The 22,153-nt window shown below is 38.0% G+C and overlaps 1 protein-coding gene across 12 annotated transcripts; it reads right to left on the bottom strand.

Annotated features, from left to right (window-relative positions):
• Nucleotides 1-7,847: 7,847 nt before the first annotated feature.
• On the bottom strand, nt 7,848-20,784 carry L(3)mbt (lethal (3) malignant brain tumor). 12 transcript variants are annotated; one of them, XM_071718340.1, is made up of 16 exons: nt 20,680-20,784; nt 14,663-14,867; nt 13,338-13,629; nt 12,955-13,188; nt 12,247-12,863; nt 11,959-12,118; nt 11,705-11,876; nt 11,449-11,626; nt 11,150-11,348; nt 10,617-11,072; nt 9,795-9,984; nt 9,600-9,721; nt 9,135-9,525; nt 8,972-9,046; nt 8,567-8,882; nt 7,848-8,494 (listed from the first exon to the last, which is right to left on the bottom strand). In XM_071718340.1, exons 1-16 carry the CDS (start codon nt 20,712-20,714, stop codon nt 8,369-8,371), a joined length of 3,768 nt encoding a protein of 1,255 aa, XP_071574441.1. In that variant the 5' UTR covers nt 20,715-20,784; the 3' UTR covers nt 7,848-8,368. The 12 variants fall into 12 exon arrangements, with proteins under 12 accessions (XP_071574441.1, XP_071574449.1, XP_071574443.1 ...); XM_071718348.1 differs by having other exon boundaries at nt 14,753-14,867; XM_071718342.1 differs by lacking the exon at nt 20,680-20,784 and adding an exon at nt 19,165-19,338.
• Between the last annotated feature and the right edge of the window lie 1,369 nt (nt 20,785-22,153).

Here is a 22,153-nt window from a genome sequence, read left to right as displayed (position 1 = left end):
GAGATTTACGTCGCAAAAGCAACTTTCGCGAATTCGCGTGAATTCGCGTTTTGTAAAAAATTACATTTCGTATGTATGCAAAGAAAAAAAATAATGTTACATTGGGAGTATTAGCTAACAGCAGTCTTAATTGAAAATAATCTTATTAATTTATAAATATCATGCTCTTGTCATGTTTAAAAAAATTTTATTTATTTCCAGGACCGTGCAAAGATAAGGATGGGACTTTTTACCTGAATTTAGTATTTAAAAAGTTTTAAGAAAATTAGAAAATATAATAAAACAATATAATTAAAATTATACTTATTTATAAATAAGTACATTTTTTAAAAGAAAAGCAGAATATCACAAAATTGTGAAAACATAAATAGAATTACACAAATAGAATTTTATAATTCTATAATAAACTAAAAAACTTTTTCGACCCAACTGATAATGTAATTAAAGAATTAAAACTACAATCTTTGGTTATTTCATTTTTAATTGATAATATTGTACAAGCGTTTACTCTTTCTTGTAACATTGAAGATTGTAAGTACGATTTTAATTTACTAAAACTTCTCTCAGCAAATTCCACAGTTATATGTATACAGTGTAAAATATACTCGTAAAGCTGATAAAAAGCAGATGGAAACAAAATTAATTTGCATACAAATTATAATTTAAATAATTATCTATTAATTTGAAAAGAATAGAAAATACTTATATTTTAACCGAAATTTCACCCTTAATATGCATCCGTTATACTCCCTTTTGTACGGACCTGTTTGTTTCATTAATACTGTTGTTAAATTAACAAGATTATTTTCAATTAGCTAATGCAGTCTAATCATCATTTTTTCCGTGCACGTAAAGACTAAAGAGAGTAGTCTTACCTATTAAATATTAAATATTAAATATTAATATAAAAAAAAATAAAACATCTTGTCACGTTACATTCAGTCGAAGTGACGAATTTCGCTCTAAAAGCAAGTTTTGATGAATTTATTTTGGCTGAGAATATTTTACTTAATTATCACATTTCAATAATATTGATGACATAATATACTGAAATGCATATCTTAAAGACACCTATATGTGTATTATTTTTCAAAATAATAATCTGTTCTTAAATATAAGACTAACAGGTTATGGACGAACCCGATTCCGAAACGAAGTCATCTCAATCAAAAACATTATAATTTTCAATTTTATCTATTTTGTATTATATCGTATGTATTTTACATTGTCGCGAATTTAACAGTTACACCAATAAAGCTATATATCTATAAAACCTAATATCTGCATTATCTAAATCCTCTAATATATTGGTCTTAGAACGACAAAAGAAAAGAGAAGTATGAATAATATATGTACAGACGGCGTCATTAATGCCTTCCTAGCTGTGTTCTGGGGATTTCTATAGTGCACGTTACATGTACTATGCCTTCAGGTGGAAGGCATTAATGACGCCGTCTGTACGTAAAATTACAGAATATACAAAAAAGAATATACCACAAGAAAATTGATCGATAATTTTTTAATTTATATTTCTATTTCATGCATTAAAATCAAAAGAAAAAAATCATCTACAATTAAACGTAGCAATCTTTCTTAATTACAGAAAAAAAATATATATATATATAGAGGAAAGACCCCGATTATATATGACTATATGAGATACCACATCTATTTTGTATGATTGCCGGAAGTTTATGGGCAGAATTGAACAAAAAAGTAGGTCATTATGAAGGGAATTTAATAAGCTTTAAGATGCTAAAATGTAAAATTTAATTTAAATATTGATTTTTCTGAAAATTAGAAAAATGTAAAAAATAAACTTTCAAAAAAATCGAAAAAGTGTGCTCCTAATATGAGAGACCCCGGGAAATCGCTAATAAAGTGCAAAATACATCATATTGCAATTAAAAAACTTTATTTAAAGTTTTTGAAAGACAAATGTAATGGAGAAGCATATTTGCAACAATCGTAAACCCACTTATACTCAATATTGTACCTAATCTTCCCCCTCCACCCTTCCCCCTCAAATCAAGGTCAGCACAGTCTTATAAATTCGTATAAACCTTCCCTTAACGTTAATATAGTATTTTCTCTTCTTTTATTACTATACAATAACTTTCATACTCCAGCAACCCAGGAGTACCCTGAGTATCTCATGTTACGAGCACCACGCCTTGCGGTTTCGCGATCACCAAATCTAATCTCTACAATTGAGCAACTCAACATATCCCGTATTTTCCTATTAATACGACCTTACTCTATCGCTGCATGCAGAACTTATTGCCAAATATTTATTAATTATATAATAAACAAGGTTTAAAGACTCATATCCATGGCACTTGACAACATCCAATTTTACAATTTCTTTCTCTGCAACGGCTACACGCACGATCAAACAATGAATTTTCCACTAAATAGGTTTTATCCCAAGGGTAATAAGTTCATGGTGGAACCAACAGATAGGGCCTATTAGTTTAGCAGAAACCTTGCTGTCGCATATTAGGAGCCTATCTCATAATAGGGGACTTTCCTCTATATATGTTTCGTATAAACACATTTTTGTAGTTAGCAATGCTAGGAAGCAAAATTTCCCATTACGTAATTACGTAATGGTACTGTAAACAGTAATATTATTCAACTGGTATAATAATACAAATAAATATAAATAAAATAGATTGTATATATGTTATGCAGTATAATTTCATAAAATACTAAATAATTTATCTCTTCGCAGTCATTTATACGCCCATTGTAACTTTACTTTTATAAATCTCCGTTACTTATGTACCTTCCGATATCTTTAATTTAGAAATTTATTTTCGTAGTCAACAACGTGCCGTAATCTAATTTTTGTTTAATTTTAATGAAATTCAAATACCGATTCGTTATATGTATATGTGTACAGATCGACCACAGAATGACAGTAGTGTTGTGAGCGCACAACGTTATAATGATTAAGGGGGTAGCCTGGTCAAGCGCCCGAAAAAAAGTGATTTTTTAAAACTGTTGTATTCAGAATCTACAATTGCAATCAATTTAAAACTTTTTTTGCACACTAGTATAACTCTTAGACAATACAGAAAAATTTTATTCATGAAAAACAAATTATTTAAACAAAAGATATAACAGATCTTATTGAGCGCCTTAAATTCGAAGCACCAAATCGGCGTGCAGTCTCTGGGTCGCAAAAATGATCCAATCTGAAAATTTCAAATGATTTTCTAATCTACATATACTCACATTTTCTATATGAATAGGCGCAAAATTTAAAAAAATTAAAAATTTCAAGTTTTACAGCAATTTAAAAAAGAAGACCGATTTTTCGCATAAAAAAGTCGGTAAAAATGGCCAATAAAATTTTTTAAAACAATTTTTTTAAAATAATTTTTTATTCATATAGAAGAGAATTATGTATTTTCAAAGTATGTTAAGTTTCAAGTCAATCCGTTTATTAGTTTTTGAGTAATCGTGCACGCCAATTTCAAAAACATGTTATCGAGAAAAACGCGTTTAAAGTTTTCGGTACAAAGCTGTACCTGTAGTGCAATTCTGTAACTCGTTATGCCGTCGTTATGAGCTATAACGACAATTGCGCAGCTTTTTTATAAGATATAAAATATCTGCGCAACGATAGTCGATACCTCATAACGAGTTACAGAATCGCACTACTGAGCGGCAACTGCGTGCTCACCTGCTCGGAAAAAGGCTCGGTCGGTAGACTTACCGTTCGAATTTCGAAAAAACAAATATATCCCCGTATTCTACAGATGTTGGGGAGTATTTTAAGCAAAAAAAAAGACTTTTTTGACCAAGCTACCCCCTTAATTAATGTACTTGGCAACACCGAGTTGCCTCCAATAGGTAATCCGACCCTAGCAACTAAAGTCGAATTTGAATTCCGCCAAAAACCTGACGAGTGACGATTGCATCGGACGATCGACCTTCCGATGCAAACCGACACCGGAACCTGGAGCATTCAACTCCTGGACGACCGAAAGCGCTGATGCGAAGGTCAGCGCAAAGCGCTGACAACGAGAAGTCAACGCTAACTCGGGAGCCCCCGAGTTAGGCTGCGTTCGGAAACGTCACCCGGGTACACACGGGTATACTCCCTTCTCCTTCTAACTCGCTGAGATAGAAAGAGAAGGGAGTATACTCGTGTGCACTCGGGTGACGTTTTCGAACGCAGCCTTAGCAACAGGGTGTCGATTCTGACATTGGGGCTTTCCAGCAAGCGACACAAGTCGACACAACGTCGTTCTATCTTTCTTTTTTAGCAATGAGTAACAAAGACAAAACGACACTTGTGTCGACTTGTGTCGCTTGCTGGAAAGCTCCCATTATAAAATATCGCCGAATAGAAAGATCAGGCGGGCAGTCGCTATATAATCAACATCTAAGCGTTTACGTGCGTCACATAATTTACCGTCACAATAACTGTCACAATAATTATAAATCGTTATAATCGTTAAGCGACTCAAGTGTAACTCGAATATCGGGGCTTAATAGTAATTGGGACAATTGTTAACTTGACACAAGAAATATATTTCAATTAGGGGATGCTGGAGCCGTCTGTTTTACCGGCATTTTGTTGTCGGCACGTAGCGTCGTTAATATTTGACAGAATTAAAAATCCTTCTCCAGAATTGCAGTACATACATTAATGATTCAGGGGAACTCCGATTTTATATAGAAAACGAGAAAAAATTACGGAAGTACAGATTTCCTTATCTACTTTTATCCCAATATGGCGTCTCGAGTAGCGGCGAGCTGTCAGCTCGTCACAAGATGTATTTCATATAAGAGATATACCATTGGTACGAACGCGAAAACAAGTTCCCCTGAATTGCACAACAATAAAAACATCGATAAACCCCCCAAATCAAGATTTGGAAGCGTAATATAAAAGTATAATGTCGATGTGTATCGTGCGTATGTGTGCGTGCAATGTAGCGTGCTATCCTTGTCTATATCTTTGTCTATACAAGGACAGATATAGTCGGTGAGCACTTCTTTATCGACGCTGATCGAGTTCGCCTGCGGCTCCAGCATCCCCTTAAACACAGTGCGACGAGTTAATTCATTCTCCGACCCGGAATTCCCGAATCCTGTGCCGACCCTGAGCACCAACTCCCGGTTACGGCACAACAGTAGATAACAAACCCTTGGTTGAAAAAAATTGAGTATAATTTTAACATGATTGATCGTTGGTAACGTCGCGACGATCAGAACGCGACGGCCATTTTATTAATCGTACTTGATACAAATTCGATGTGTTACTATATGTATATTGTTGAAAAATATCATTTTTGGGCCAGTTTTCCAACGTCGATTAAACTGTAACCTGTAACCTTCAATTAAACTCACTCTTCATCTCTTTCTAACTGTCCCCCTTATAACCATTTCTATCAATTTGGATTAACTTTAATCTCGGTTTAACTTACTTTTTATCTTTTTCTAATTTCGAAACTAGAAAAAGATAAAAAGTAAGTTAAACCGAGATTGAAGTTAATCTGCATTGATAGATACCCAGGTAGCAAACACAAGTCATTTTGACGTCAAATACTAGTCATGTTTGTACAAATGACGTCAAATGACCAAAAAGCGACTATGTCTTTAAAAATGACATTATACTGACGTTATTCCATAACATCATTATGACGTCTATTTTTAGTCATTTTTGGTTAGGTTAGTCTATGACATCGGCGACTAATAATGGACGTTTATAAGACGTCATTTCTTAGACCATCTAAAGACATCATTTTAAAGACGTCTTAAAGTCGTCCAAATAAGGTCTTTTTGTAATATAACTATTTTTACTTCTTAATATTGTTTAATAAAGTAATAATAAAATAAAAACCACAAAATTAACTGCAATATGTTTGTTTAGCAACTTTATGATTGAAGTGGCGAATTTATGGTATAAGTGGATGTAGTTGCGTGTGATTATAGTTTTATGATAACTATTTCACGCAGTGTTATAGCTATCAAGAAGATTATCATTACAAGATTTTTGAACACTTTAAAGATGTACCTGTTATAGACAAGTACAGTTAATAAGGAAGCATCAGGGTGAGAAGATCGTCACTGTCCACTGGATCATCGAAGTCAAGCGACTCGGACGCGGTACTGTACTAGGATGGGTGACCGCCTTGAGAGCGGCTATACGCACATGGCATGTAACGAAACAGTTAAAAAGTTTTTTTTTCTTAGATAAAGAAAAAGAACATTTTTTTATAAACGTTTATCAAGTAGACATTTTAACATTTTAATTTCATAAAAAACATTTCTAGAAACCGGTATGTCGTACAATGGACCTATTTTTGCCGTCAATAAGACGTCAGAAAATGACGTCAATTGTCTGTGACATTAGACCGTCATTTTAACGTCATTATGCCGCCAGTTAGTGACGTCAGGAATGGTCAGTAAAGGACCAAAATTTGACGTCAAAATGACTTGTGTTTGCTACCTGGGTATGGACATTAGAAAGAGACGAAGAGCGAGTTTAATCGAGAGTTGCAGTTAATCGGAGATGGTCAAACCGATTCTTTAACGACAAAAATGCAAATGATGATCGAATAATTCAATGCGGATAATTAGAAAAAGACAGCGTATACGTACCTGGCGATCGTACATCGATAAAGGTGGATCTCGAACGATTCCGGGTGCCCGGATTTCGAGATGATGATATGTGCGACAATGCGACGGAATCGCGACACCGGCGATCGTCTACTTACTAATACATGTCATCCCGATGCGCGAACGTCCACGAACGTCCGACCTTCTACAGTGCCTAGCTAATGACGAATGACGATTCAAAATTTATCTGGGTCACAGGGTGCCAACGTTGCGAAACATTCGCAACCAAGTTATCGAACTCGAAATGAGCAACTTCAGGCGGATGGGCTCATGCACAATGAAAGGAATTGTGCAATAAGCTAGGAACAAGGTAGAAAGAATCATAATCGCGTCTTTTTTCAAGACACGGTCTTATCTATTTTTTCTAGACATGGAATTCTCTTTATGTTTAATTCCTTATTGTTCCTTAATTATTCCTCTGATTGTGCATGAGCAAAAAACTTAAAAATTGATATATAAAGTTAAAACCACGAAGCAAATCTAGACAACATCATGCACGCATGTTTAAAAAACATCGTAAAGACATCTTTAAGATAACTTTTAGACATACATATCAAAACATCTTAAGACGGCTTTACGACGTCTTTTAGACATGCGTGCTGTCTGGGAACAACTTCAAATGCTTCAAGTGGATGATATTGTTACATAAATCTAAAAATCTAAAAATAAATGTCTAAAAGCAAATCTGAAACGCGAAGACTATCCTTGAACGCAGAAATAAAATTCGAAAATTGTTTCGGAAAATATAATGAATTATTACAAAGAATATGTAATCAATAACGCAAACGTATAAAATATAAATTGCAGAACAACATATATGTTATAGCGAGTTTGATACATCCGTACATTCGTTGTATGTACATATATGCGTTACAGCGAACGCTTTTTATCTCGTCGCGAGAAATACTCCACTAATATTTCGTGTGTGATAGTTTTTAAATTTAACAAAAGCGAGAAATACGAGTCAAATAATATTCAAATTTGTAATAAGTCACGATCGCGTTTAGTGACTGATTGTAACTTGAAATGGAAGATGTAGGGAATATTGCGATTCTCGGAGTTTTGAGTGTCGACGTACTGCAAATCGCAATAATTTAATTATTTTAAAACAGAAGCCAAAACGTCTTAGAATCTTGTCCCGTTAGTGACGTGAGTTTTTTTTATGGGAAATACGCTTGGTTTTGAAATTCAGAAATACTCGGCACGGATTAGGTGAAAAGATTTGCATAAGTATTTTTATTACAATACCTAATAATTAAAACAATATTTACATTTGTACACGATTCAATACACTCATCTTATACGAAAAATTATGTCGTATCATGTCGTAAGTACTTCGAGCAATGCGTACAGCACTGAGTTTGTCCCATTGCAAGATTCATAGAATTGTCAAATTAAAATGTGTCATGTAAGCATTATCAATTTTGCAATAATTCTTGCTTTCTCTCTTTCTCTCTCTATCGATTTTCTCTTGTCGATTTAAACAAAAAATTTTAGACAAATATTTCAGAACCAAGCACTTGCGAGTGTCCGTTTGCATGAATCTTATTCGTTTCTTTCTTGCTCGTTTGCCTGTTTAAGAAGATACAATTCTGAAATTTATTGACAAAAAAAATATAGATTAAATTTCCTTGATATTTTAAATAAATTATAGGCGATATATTCCATTATAACGCAGCTGCCACATATCATTCGCCAGTCAATGAAACATGTTTCGCTCGCATTTAATTTATGCTGCTTTCTGACGTAGCAAAACTATACTATTGTACAACTTAATCGCAGGTCCGAGTCGCAGACGTAGTACTGATACCAAATCCTCTTGAGTCAACATTAAAAATGCCTCGCCATCGATATTCTGCAATAATAACATATACAATTAGTTACTTGAGCTAATTGTTGATATAATTGTACTTTCTTTAAAACTTACGTTCTGCCTAAAGACATTTCCAGCTTCGGCACAGTTAGGCATGCTCTGTATAAATTTGATCACTTCTTCATTAGACCATCGTCGCGGATTCGTAGTCTGCCTAGATACTACTCTATTTAAGGCATTGCTATGTTTCGCCCATATATGTGGTGCATTCGGCAGAGGATTATATCCCGGATTATATACAGATTGATACAACTCTTTACGCAATTGCTTGACCGGTATATTTGCAGCATATGCAGTGGTACTACTCCAATGCAGATCGCCATACGTAACATTGGAAACGGTAAACAAAGACTCTTCCGAATTTGGATGTCTGAAAATATATTAACTCGTTGAATTGTAATATTATGCGAGTATGATTAGACACGAGAGAAATTCGCTTTTATGATTTCAGTAACACACCTTTTCTTCCGTTTTCTCGAAATTTCATCATCATCCGTTTGTCCATCGCTGTGGAGATTCTTAAACTTGTTTGATCTGAAACGGCAAAATGATATAAATAAGTAGCGATTATTTCACAATTATTCGCTATATTGATAGTGTTATCACGCTATATACAACATACTTGTCTGAATTTTCCGATCTGATTTCAGATTTGTCATTCTTATCTGATGAATCTCCATCTTCCTGCTTAATCTCTTTTTCGATCATTAACATTCCATCGTCTGAGAACAAAAGTTTATCGGACTTCTCAGGCTTTTCTATCTTTATTCGGTCAGTCTTCTCTAATTTTATTTTTTCCTGTATCTCCTCCTCATAATCATAGGCTTCGTGAGAGTCGTGGTTTTTCGACAAGTTGAGTCTATCAGGCATCTGACCCGATTTATTTAGATTTTGGGGAGAATACGGACAACCTGATGCTGAATTATGTGTTAGAAATTTAGGTCCTCTTACATGTCCTATACCTCGGCAACCGTATGTGCCACATTCCGGTCGATCATTCAAATTATCGGGTGCTACGCAATAATGAAAATAAATCACATTGCACGTGGAAATTATAATATACGAAATGTAAAATAAGCTAGCTTACTAAGTGGTGGTTCCAGTGGATGAAAAGTTTTTGCACACCAGCCCACAGGATGAATGTCAGGTGAATCGTCGTCAACCCAATAGGCATGATTATCGGGCCAGCCATCGAATTTTATCTTTAATCTACATAAAAATATATATAATTATTATCCCGCAAAATAAAGATACTTAGAAAACAAATGCAATCGATACAAACAGGTGGTCTTTTACATCCTCGACCGTTGCCACTCTGATTAGCTGTGGAACCCGCTTATCTACCGCTTCTAATTTCATACCACGTTTGAACGCACATGGTGGACGTTGTTTAAATGCCCTTGCCGGAGCAGCCACTGAGCCGGTTTCTCTCAGATACATATCCCAAGTGAAAGATTTAGTATCCTTATAATCTAATCATAAATATTACAAATTACGTGTGGAAGAATATAAGTAAATACGATATATCAGGCCTGTCTAACCGCCAGGAGCGAAGAAGCCGATCTCACGCCTACCGCTTCGGACTTTCCGGACACGTTTTTCCGTAACAACCGATGTAGCTTGATGCTGCGTCGTGTCGTAAATGTTCTTATTTACGCATAAAGCAGTATAGTATTAATAATATCTCGCTATACGACTTCTTCAGACAATAATACAAGTTACAATGCCCTTTTACATATGCGTCGCAACGTAGAAGCAGTAAGCGATATTTTATAAAACGCACATGTTCATAAGACTTCTATTGGCTATTGGCTTCTCCACCCAGAATCCGGAAACGCTTGTCGCGCCGCTAAGAGCGACGCGGTAGCCAATCAACGTGCCGCTTTTCCGTAAGAACCCGAAGTTTATTGACTACATCGCTTCTTGCCGCGCGGCAAGCATTTCTGCGTCCTATGTGCAAGAGCCATAAGAACAAGCCATCGAAGAGTGGGGGAATCGAGCCCGAGCTCCGAGGTAGGGGAAAGAGCGAAACGAGTAGCTCACGAGGGCCGCGGATTAAACAAGCCTGCGATATATTGTAATGCGTTAATTTCAAATTTCTTACTATTCGGTGGCATCAGGACGCGTCCATTGTGATGAGACCATCCGACAGGATGAATATATGGCGAACTTGCGTCAGCCCAGTAATCATACACCTCGTCCCAAGAATCGAAATGGACTAATATTCGAGAATCCATTAAACCTGCTATGCTAGCGACGCAAAGTAATGAAGAATGCTTCCTATCCACTGCCTCCAACTTCATGCCCACGCGAAAGTTTGTGGTAAAGACGGTTTGGAGCGCGCCTTTATTCGGAAATAGATTCTTCGCTGCTACAGGCGCTTTACAGATTTTTAGATATGCATTCCAATTAAAAGTTGCAGATGTATAACCCTTTGGTGGATTTAATTTTTTGCCGTTCTTCTCAGACCAACCGGCGGGAAATATATTCATGCTATCTGCATTTATCCAGAAATCATAATTTTCTGGATAACCGTCGAAATGCAAACGCATTCGATAACCTAAATAACGTTATATATCTCATAAATTTCATGTTGTAATATGTACTGTAGTATATATATGGTCTTTAATGACTTACCTACAACCTCGGCAATAGTCAGAACACAATATCGAGAAGGATGTTCCGGATCTATACCTTCCAATTTCATTCCAACTCTAAAATGATTTTTACTGTAGGGAAAGGGATCTTTGAATAACTTAACAGGCGCCGCTTTTGCTTTACAATGTTCAAGATACTTTGGCCATGAAAAACCTAGCTTTCCTCTTTGCCAAGGATACTGCATATAAAATAAGATTAAAAAATTAAGTTAACATGTATAATTTTTAACACGTTCAATTTAATTAAATTTAATATTTTAACTACTACATTTGATTTACCTTTGATTCTGAGGAATCTCCTTGGATCTCATCATCCATACCCGCTATCGCGTCTTTTTCCTCATCCATCTCCAATTTTATTTTATCATGTGTCTTCTCATCAGACCTTTCATCCATCTCCTTTGGCCATTGTGGTTCTTGTAATAACCTTTTGCGTTTCTTTTTCATGCGTACTTCCCTGTACAAACAATCATATGAATAAGGCTTATAATTTCTTAAATTATTATACATTGAGATTTATATATAAAATACATACTTTAGATCCTTGTCCTTTCGATTTGCAGATTGTTTTTTAGCCTCTATCACTTCTGTGCAGGAAGGACTACACGATATTGGACTTTCAAATTCAGCAGCCAATCCGTAACATCCACAAGCTTCACAATGATACACGGTATCTGCACTTACCGATCTAGATTTTCTATCTTCAGCTAAATTAAATGTGTTTCATTACAGTAACGTGTAGATATTTATATCTAAAATATTTATCAGAACATACTATTTGTAAATTACCTTTTTTCTCTACATTAGTATTATTAACGATTCCTGGGCTGGTCTTTGAGGAATTTTGTGTTAAACATACATTTTCTTTGTCACCAATACCGTCCTTATTCTGTTTATTACTCTCATCTTCATCTACTACTTCCATGATGCCAAATTCATTCATACGAAACTATAAAAAATATGTAAAAATAAATAAATAACGAAAGTATTCAATAAAAGTATTCAATCTTGCTATATGTATGTACATACTTGTATTTTTAAATTAATGTTACTAGTTACTATATATATTTCCTTTACCTGTAAATTACTTCCAGGTAAGGTACCGACACCGTCTTTCCAATCTAAAACTTTAGATGCATCAAAGTTCGTATTGTTCTGATTCAGAGTATTCAACTGTTCTTTTGTCTCCTCATAATTGTTACTCTTTGCTTCACTCTTATTGTCTGGCACTGTTTCAACATTCGTTGGAGTTTTAATTATTTCAATTTTTATATCATCATCCATATTCGTATTAAGTTTTGGAACTTTATCCTCATTAGGAATAACTTTTATTAACGTAATGTCATCATCATTGTGAGCCTTCTTATCTTTGTCTTGTTCACACTCTGGACTGCTCAATGCGTAATTGGAATCAGCCAGACTGTCTTGAGGAGATTTTGGGATATTCTGCTTCTTCAACCGTTTCTCAGTAGAACCTCGTAATATGTTGCTAATTGTCTTTTTTCGCTTTTCCGGTTGATTATCTTCCTTCTTCGGAATTGGCGTGATAACAGCTGAATCTGGGTTTTCAGTGATTTTTATACTGTCTATGGAATTAGAATTACCCTTATTTGCATTTAAAAGACTCATTTTCGTTATTGGATGTAGCGGTGGAGGATGTGTCGTTGAGTTTGTCGTTTTTGACTCACGTAACACTACATTGCGCAACGCAATAAAAATATTTTATATTTTTACTTCAAAGTAATATACCAAATAATTATGCTAATTAGAAATTTATTTCTATACCTGTTATGGTACCTTTGCTCTCTGTGCTGAGTTGACCATTATTGATTTTTAGATTGAACATGCTAGGTTTTGTGCTGCAACTTTGCTGGGGAATGTTCACTGGCAATATTAAATTCGCCATGTGTTTAGGAGGTTGACTCTGAGAGCTTGTAGTACTTGTGGATTGAGCTAATTGCGATATTACTGGAGTAATTACTAATTTGGGCTTAGTTATCTGAGTTGGTGTTAGAGCCCCTATATTAGAATACAACACTAAATAAGTAAATGCGCAGTCTTCGACCAAAATGTAATCGATATTTGATATATCAAGTATTGAGTTTTTTTATATTATATAAATTGACAAATTGTAAAGTAGCTATTTGTAAAATACAAAAATTCCTTACCTGCAGGTATAACGACAGATTCTCGTGACTTGTTAGGTTTAATAAGAGTTCCTAGATATGCAAATGTATGCTTTCCCACTTGCGAATTGGTTTGATTTCCTTGCGTTGTATTCAAGGGTACTATCTGAGCAGTAGATGTCGACTTTCTAAGTAAAATGTGTTTTTGAGCCTGTGAAGTCGCCGCAGTGCTCACAGTATTTATTGGACGATGAATGACGATGTGTTGTTTACTTTGAGACGTAGCTACCTGACTTGGTCCTTGTATAAATACTTTATTTTGTCCAGTCACAATCTAGAATAAAAGTTAAGTTAAGTCTGTTCTTTTCCGAAGAACTTTTTTGAACCGATGAATATTGGTGCAATAAGTTAGAACGAGACAAGTATATTTCGTTTCACTTTAACTTATTGCACCAATGTGCACCAGTTTAGGAAGTTCTTCGAAAAAGAACAAACGGAAATACCTCTTATTTTATCGAATTACAATCTAGAATAAAAGTTTAATGGATTCGCCGTCTAAAACTGGTGGTAAACGTTAAAAGCCACAATTTTGTCCAAAACTGAACTTCAAAAGTATTCAAATATGAGAATTTTTACATAACGTCCATATTTATTACAAATAACACTAAACTAATTCAATATTCACTTTTTATTTGTCAATGTACTTCACACGATAAGATAGTACAAATATCATATATAGTACTATAAAATTCAACAATTATAAGCATTTAAATATGTTTTCTCAACAAGAGAATTAATTTTATTTATACACATCTTTAACTTGATGCTCACTGAAGATTCATACTTCTGTTGACTAAATCTATATTTACATTTACTATGAAAGATGCACAGATTCACCACTCATCACTGCTACCACCTACACACACCTTGTAAGGCTACAAGACCTATATATGTATACTGAATATGACTTGTATTTAGAACTGCTACTTTTTGTTCCAACAATGTCTTATCCAATAATATCTACTTCACCTATATGTATATAGATATTGTATATATATGCTATATACATATATATATATTAAATATGGAATGCATTATATATATAAAATATGTATATTTAATTTTAGGTTATTGTGAGCAAGCCGCTTGTACGTTCCAATCACCCATATGATACTACATATTCCCCCATTATATTAAAACGCTTATGTAAGAGATACAGGCTACAAATATTGATATAACTGTAATCTACGTAGAAAGGTTCTCAACTTTGCTATATAAATCACAAAGTACAAAGCCATCAGGGTTAAGCAAGATATGGAGCAACCCATCACAGCACACGTACTGTGCACCATGATTTCAATAATTACCTGGTTATTAACCGGATTAATAATGGCAGCGAGTTGGGTGCTAGGCGAAACAAGATTTTGATTTACGCTTGGCGCTAGAGTAGAACGTACTTTATTTTGTTGGATGTACAGCAGTGGCATTACGGGTGTAGTCGTACCATCACTGTGCTGCGTATCCGCAGTACTATTTTCATCAATATCGTCTACCACTATTTCCTCTTCCATTCTGTCAACAGAGAGTAAGTGATGGTCAAAGTTTGTATCACCCCCTCATCATTAAAAGTGTCTTATCATATATCCAGTGCAGAACATTTAAAAAAAAAGTAAACTAAAATTCATGAGTTATCATAATTCGGCAAACTTTGTTCTGTCCGAGACAAAAAGTGAAAAGTGTGAAGCTCGAAAATGCACGACATTATCTGATGATGTACACGTTATATCTTCTCGTATAATTAAACAATTACGCGCACCACAACAAATTATTTCGCCCGATCAGTTTGGATGAAGTCTCGTAAAATCATGAAATAAATCGCAACGTAATAATGTTCCATCGTCATTCAGTCTCGGTGAACAGGCCAGGGTGCTAGACAAAGTCTAATACACAATACACGACACTTTTTTTTCCCCCCTAAAGACCCAGTGCAACTTTACGAACCTAGCGGGCGTAGCGTTTATCATCGGCATATCGGCGTCGGTGCCAGTTACATAATTCGCGGAGAATCGAGATTCTCCGTTTGTGAAAAAGCACGGACGTAGGGCGACGTGCTTATCGCGCGAATTTGCACCTCGGAGACGCCCGAGCGAGACACACTCGTCGAGAACGATCGCGTTCACGATTTTAAATGGCGCGCCGAACCGTCGGTGTCCGTGGTGTACGGCAGTCACGTTCCAACGTCACTTTTCACGCTTTGAAATTCACCGTGGGCGAGACGACGGAGAACGTTTCGCGTGTCCCGCCAGCCGGGGGCGAGGAGGGCTCGCCAGTTTTTCTTATTCAAACGCGAAACTCGGCGAGTCGGCCGTCGCGCATCGCTCGGAGTCGCTCGTCGAACGAAGGGGGCACGACGCGCGTTGCGGCACGGCACTTTTCAGGATAACGGACGCGCGGCCCGATACCGCGGCGGCGATTCGTCTCGTCGATTCGCGCGGGGCACGCGATCGCCCGGTCGGCGTTTTCCCCGCGCGTCTGCGAACCGTGAGCGATTCGTACACGCCGCTCGCGTAACTTTTAACACAAAAATATCCGCACACTCCTTTTGAGCGTTCGAGCCCTTGGTCGCCCGTACGCCACAGCTACGTCCCCATAGGCCGGACGCGCAGTGGCGACGGCGCGGCAGCGCGTCTCCCATTGGTCGCCGCAAGCCGCACAGTGAACGGATGCAGTCGCGCCGGCCAATCGGCGCCGCCCCAGCGCCGCCAACGTTCTTTCCGACGTCGCTTTTCCGACGTTTTTTTTGTTCGAATTAAGCGACCTGTCCCGTCCCCCGTCCCCCGGCCCCCGTTCCCCGTCCCACAATCCCACCATTCCCCATCCCCGCGCGGATCGTTTCGCGATCGCCGATCGTACGGATCGATACGATCGCGTAGATCTTATTTATCGCGCGTTTATTCATTATCAACACGTATGTCTCAAGTCAGGAGATATGACGTCTTCAAGACATCATTAAGACGTCTTTAAGACATCTTAACACTAGAGCTACGGCGTCAAAATGACCCGTTTGACATTTTTTAAATAACTTATTACTTTTTTTTTTAAACATCTTAATTTCTGAAATTTTCCTTGACTTTTATTGAAATTACATAGATAATTTTATTAATTTGTTTTCTCTTTTCTTTTCTTTCTAAGATTTCTTCGATAGAAATAAATCTAGATTAATCTTCGATAGTTCTAATGTTAATGACATCTTTAAGACGTCTTATTTCCCGATTTGAGACATTATATGTTCACTGAAAGAGAGAGAGAAAAAAATATCTCTCTCTTTACGACGTGCTTCTCGCGCGAACGCTTCTACAAAGAAAAATCACGACAACTCGCATCGATTTTACATTTTACAAATGCCAGCGATATTAGGTCGGCGAATATACCGAGCGTTTAGTAGAATTTAGTAGAAGCGCCAGATAGAACAGCAAGTCACAATAAAGTTAAAATAATATCAAAATGACGATTTTTTTGTCATTTTACCATCATTTTAACTTCTTTTTGACTTTATTGTGACTTTCTGTTCTGTTTGAGATGAAGGTTCCCAGACAACACGCATGTCTCAAATCGAGACATACGACGTCCTAAAGACGTTTCCTGATATGACGTCTTTAAGACGTATTAATGATTTGAGACATTGTGTTCACCGGGTTTCCACTCGTGGGATAAAGTCTCGATTCTCTCTACGACGCTACGCTGCGGCCATATCGAGCTAGAGTGGGAAAGGTGCTAGCCATGATTACACCCCGCGGAATGTTCAATCTATATATACATATTATATATGTATATTATACATATATGGTTAAACATGTATATACACGTACAGTGGGTAACACCGTGTTTTCAAACGTCAGCTGGCAGGCGATCGATTCATACGCAATCGATCGGAGATGCGTGATTTCTACGTTTCGATCGCGGGAACCAAAATTGACAGTATTGATACCCGCGTGTCAATCGAACTGCGTCTCGAACTGCTTCTCCGCGCGACACAATAAGATATACATAAATACGATCCTTTGTTACCTTTTCCCTCCCGCCGCTCTCTTATAAACTCTCTCGGAGCAAAACGAACATCTCTCCCCGCGTCTTCAAGCGAGAAAGAAACGGAGAGGTCGGTCCATTCCCGGTGTTCCCGAAATGCTTCGGACCCTCGCGTTTCCTCGTACTTCCGCGAAACGATTATCGTTAATCACACCGCCGCCAAAACGCCCACGAAGATCGAACATTTAACATCAGCTTGAAACACGTACTCCGGAGCATCCGATAAACGCCGTGCAGTCGTGCACCCGAAGTACATCCGAGTGCAGCTCCGGGAAAGGAACACACATCTCGAGCGCATGTATATCATCGTATAGAGCACGCGATGTGGCATCTTTTATTTTAAGCCCGCGATTGGTCGATCTTCCCGTGTGCACGCTTTATATGCAAATCCATGCAAATCCGTCTAGATAAGCCGTGTCGGCGACGACGACAGAGCAACAAACGATTATACTTTACCGTATCTAGAGCGCCGCCGAATTCACCAAAATTGCAACGATAACAGATAACTCCACGCTGCTAGTTCTGTTCTTCGCGACTAAACTTCTTTTGTTTCTCTCTCTCTCTCTCCCCCCCCCTTTCCCTCTCTTCCTCTCCCCCTTCCAGCAAGAGCGCGGTCTCTCGTGTACTCGTTAACCGTGCGGTCGATAATTTTATTTAATATCATTCACGAAAACGCGCCAGTGGCGCGTTTCGACGGGACTTTATATAATTTTCAGTTAAAAAAAATTGAGTTACATCAGCTTTCGAATTCGCTCGCTTACCGTCAACTACATAAATACGATCGATAGTACGCTGTGGGCAACCCGCCCGTATTTTCGCCGTGAATTCAGACGCGTTTTAACCACGTTTAACGCGTACGAAAGAAATTGAACCTTGGGATAGAGCAGGCTGTGCAATATTAAGTTAACCAATACAGATGTAGTTTTAGATTTTTTTTTTAAGCTACGGTCCGCTACACACCGATTATCTAGATACGTGTCGAGACGGAAACAGCCGAGTCGGAAGCAGAGGGCGTCGAAGACGCCGAGTTTACACTCGCGGACAAAAAATCAAGGTTCTCAACGTCTCCCTTTAACGATTTTCGAGCCGCATCTCGACATTCGACGGGAAAATTCGCTTTTCCATTCGCCTTCGGGAGCCAAAATTCCGACTTACGGCTGTGTTCCCATATTCACTGTCAGTGCTGAAAATTTATAGTATACGTGACGTAAACTATAGATTTTCAGTACTAGCAGTGAATATGGAAACACAGCTTACATCTCGAGAGTCGTTAAAGAAAGGGAGAGGAGCAACGTTGCGTCCCAGCCAGTACCGTGTCCAAAATCGGGACATAAGACGTCTTTTAGACATAATTTCGTAGGATGTCTAAACGATGTCTTTAAGACGTCTTTTATTCCGATTTTGGACATGCGTGGCTGTCTGGGATATTTTTATCCGCGAATGTCGCGCGGACCAATGAGAGGCGAAATCGAGCAGAGTGTGCGATACATCGATATAAATCGAAGGTGGAATACCGCTGTTTCCCCGCCTGCTTCTCGCTAGGGCGATTAATACCTAAGCAATTCTTACACGCGAAGTTATCGGCGAACGGCAATCTCACGCTGAGAAAGTTTGCGCCACTCCTTATACCAACGAGTTTCCCAATGTCGCTAACGAACGTATACGCAATTCGACGGAGTTGCTCCGAATTCCGTTGATCGATGTCCTCTTCCTTTGATACCCGTAACACAGTCCGAATCCCGACCAACCACCAACCATATTATTAAGCGCGAAAAAAAGTCACCCTGCTGCTCGCGGCATCATTCGCGCGTATTTAACCTCCAAGCCGTGAATTCTCGCCGCACGCACGTTTCACACGCACAACGGCGGCGTATATCTGGCAACCTAGCGAAAGCTTCCAAAAGACGTCCCAAAAACGTCTAAAAGACTTCAGACGTCTTTAAGGGGATCCTAAAGCCGTCTGTAATCCCGACACTTGTTTTAACCTCAACTTGCGAAAACATTCACTTTATATAAAAATTCTACAATGTATTGTTACAAAAAGACTGTGGCATGCCCAGCGGATTACATCCAAAAATACGATACCGTTGTCAGAATTAGGTTTAGACTCTAAAAGCAATATTGCAAACTTACACTTTAAGTAAGCGAATGTTTTCGCAAGTTGAGGTTAAAACAAGTGTCGGGATTACAGACGGCTTTAGGATCCCCTTAAGACGTCCCCAAGACATCTCTTGGAAATTTTCGCTAGCTGCAGGGTGGCCTAGAGGTATCGACAATCGAGGTCAGCCATGCATCAAACTGCTGCTGCCGCGAGTGTCCCGTGCATGTGGCTCCCGTGTCATTCGATCTTACTTTGAATGAAAATTTAATCGACCACTGTCCGAACTTCGAATCGTTAAATCGCGCTCGATGTCGCAATGGCGGGGAAAGTAGAGGAGTATTTTATGCACAGTCAAACTTCTCACACCATTAAGTCACGACACATTTTGACGCACATAAGAAATGGCCGTTTCGTTATTATTATTTAGCAAATGTTACCTAGAAAAGATTGCAATTAATTTGCACGGCATTCCCCTAAAATAAATAAAAGCGCGATATAAAAGACATGAAAAGTGTACGAGAGATCATCCTTCGTAAAAAAAAAATAAACTATTTAAATCGATAAAATATCCGTCGGGCATTTTCGTCGCTGAAGACCCCGCGCATCTTTCGCGTAATGGCCAAAGGTTAACGAAAACTTTGTAAAACGTCATAAAATATGTCCGCCCTCCCGCGAATTGACGCTCTATCACCCGGACGAGTCGGCGGTCCGTGCGAGAAAAAGATAATTTTCGACGTGCCAGATAAAAAATATGTACGTTCGAGAACGCGATTAAGCGAACCATGCTGAATTAGAAAAACAAAAAGAAGACTAGTACCATGGCATATATCGATACCGCGCATTCTCGGTAGGACACGCAAAGTGCAAATACACGTACATATAGAGTTCGTGTTAAATCCGTGCCTGCAATTTACGCGAATCTAACCGCGGGCGATCGCGGCAAACACGATCGGCGAGACGCAACGAGCCCCGCTGTCGTATATACTCCCGTGATATATTTATCAGGGAATAACACGCACGGGCGAACGTCAGGCCTAACAAAGAGCGATGATTTTAGCAACGCACGCGCCGAGGGAGTGATCGCGGGGGGCTGCGAACGACACCGAGTAATCGAGAACGTTCCGCGTGCACGACGGGCCATTTTGCACGCAGGCGGCACGTTGTACGGGCGTAAAATAGCAGAAATGAACAACTTACGTTTTAAAGTTGACCAGGGCCATCTGATGGGTCATGGAACGATGATAAACGCGGTAATAGAGATGCTAACGCGACGAGAAACTCGCCCGCGTGCGCAGTGACGTTCGGCACGTACCTGCTTCCTGTCTTGCGCATTTCCATTCCGCAGCTACACCTTCTGCACCATCTGTACAGTTTCTCTCTCTCTTTCCAACGTCTTCGGACAAAGCGTGGTGCAGCTACGTGCACCTTACGACGTAGTACAACTTCGATCAGGAAAATACTACTAACTACGTTAGTCACATGAATATGAAACGACGACAATTTCTCGTTTGCGTGCGAACCACGCGAGAAACACGATAAATAATAGAAATATTAATATCAATGGCATGCGTTTAATAGAACATTCGATGCATTTGACTTATCGTTGACTTAAACAATAGCAAGAAGCGTAAAGTAGTTTATTAATATTAGCGCCCTTTATTGTTATATATATATACACACGTATCTGCATGATAGTCACGTGATGCGCACGCATCGAGCATGTATATTTCACGAAAGTCTCGTCTCGTTATCCTAACTATATATTCATTGGGATTAATCGAAAATTTATCGATATAGGCAGTTCTGGAGGTCGATTGTGTATCTTGAAACGAGGTGAAAATTACAAAAATGAACAGATTTTACTAGATTTTGATAAATAAAATCGTAGATACGCTAGTGAATTTCCTCTCTCTCTCTCTCTCTCTCACTTTTGTAATTTTTACCTCATTTCAAGAGACACAATAATCGACCCCCAGCTGTCAATGGCCTAGTTTACACCGATCTCTTGATACGCGTATCAAATAGTATATTTGAACTGATCAGCCAATAATCAAACTAATTTACTAGTTATTTACTATTTAATACGCGTATCAAGTGATCGATGTAAACTAGGCCATTGTTGCGTTGATTGTCTTGAGTATAATTCCGTAAAGGCCTCCGCACAATGAAAAATATAAGGAACAAGGAACAGATATTAGTGATTAGGACTACCGACTAAAGAATAAATCATAAAGTTGGATGCACGATGAAAAATACAGGCAACAGAAACAAGGAATAACACATGCAGGCAATTATAGATTTTTAACCTATCGGAAACCGTGTATTAATGCTACACCAGCTTTATTCCTGATTTCTTATTTCTAATCGCTAATATCTGTTCCTTGTTCCTTATATTTTTCATTGTGCGGGGGCCTTAACACTGCTCAGACATCAGTATCTCTGCCAATTGATGGGTGCTTTTCATTTAGCGACACAAGTCAACACAAGCACACAAGCGTCACTCTATCTTTGGGAGCTTTCCAGCAAAAGCGACACAACGTCGATCTATCTTAATTTTTTGGTAATGAGTTAACAAAAAGACAAAACGACACTTGTGTCGACTTGTGTCTCTTGCTGGAAAGCTCCCTTTTGGCTATGTATGTACGTTCCGATATTCACTGCCAGTACTGAA

This window comes from Temnothorax nylanderi, unplaced genomic scaffold (genome assembly GCF_030848795.1).
Source record: "Temnothorax nylanderi isolate EJ_2023f unplaced genomic scaffold, tnyl_v1.0 TNYL_tig0246_pilon, whole genome shotgun sequence".
Lineage (NCBI taxonomy): Eukaryota > Metazoa > Arthropoda > Insecta > Hymenoptera > Formicidae > Temnothorax > Temnothorax nylanderi.
Note: the sequence above shows the minus strand (reverse complement) of the source record. Positions and strands in the feature narration are given on the sequence as shown.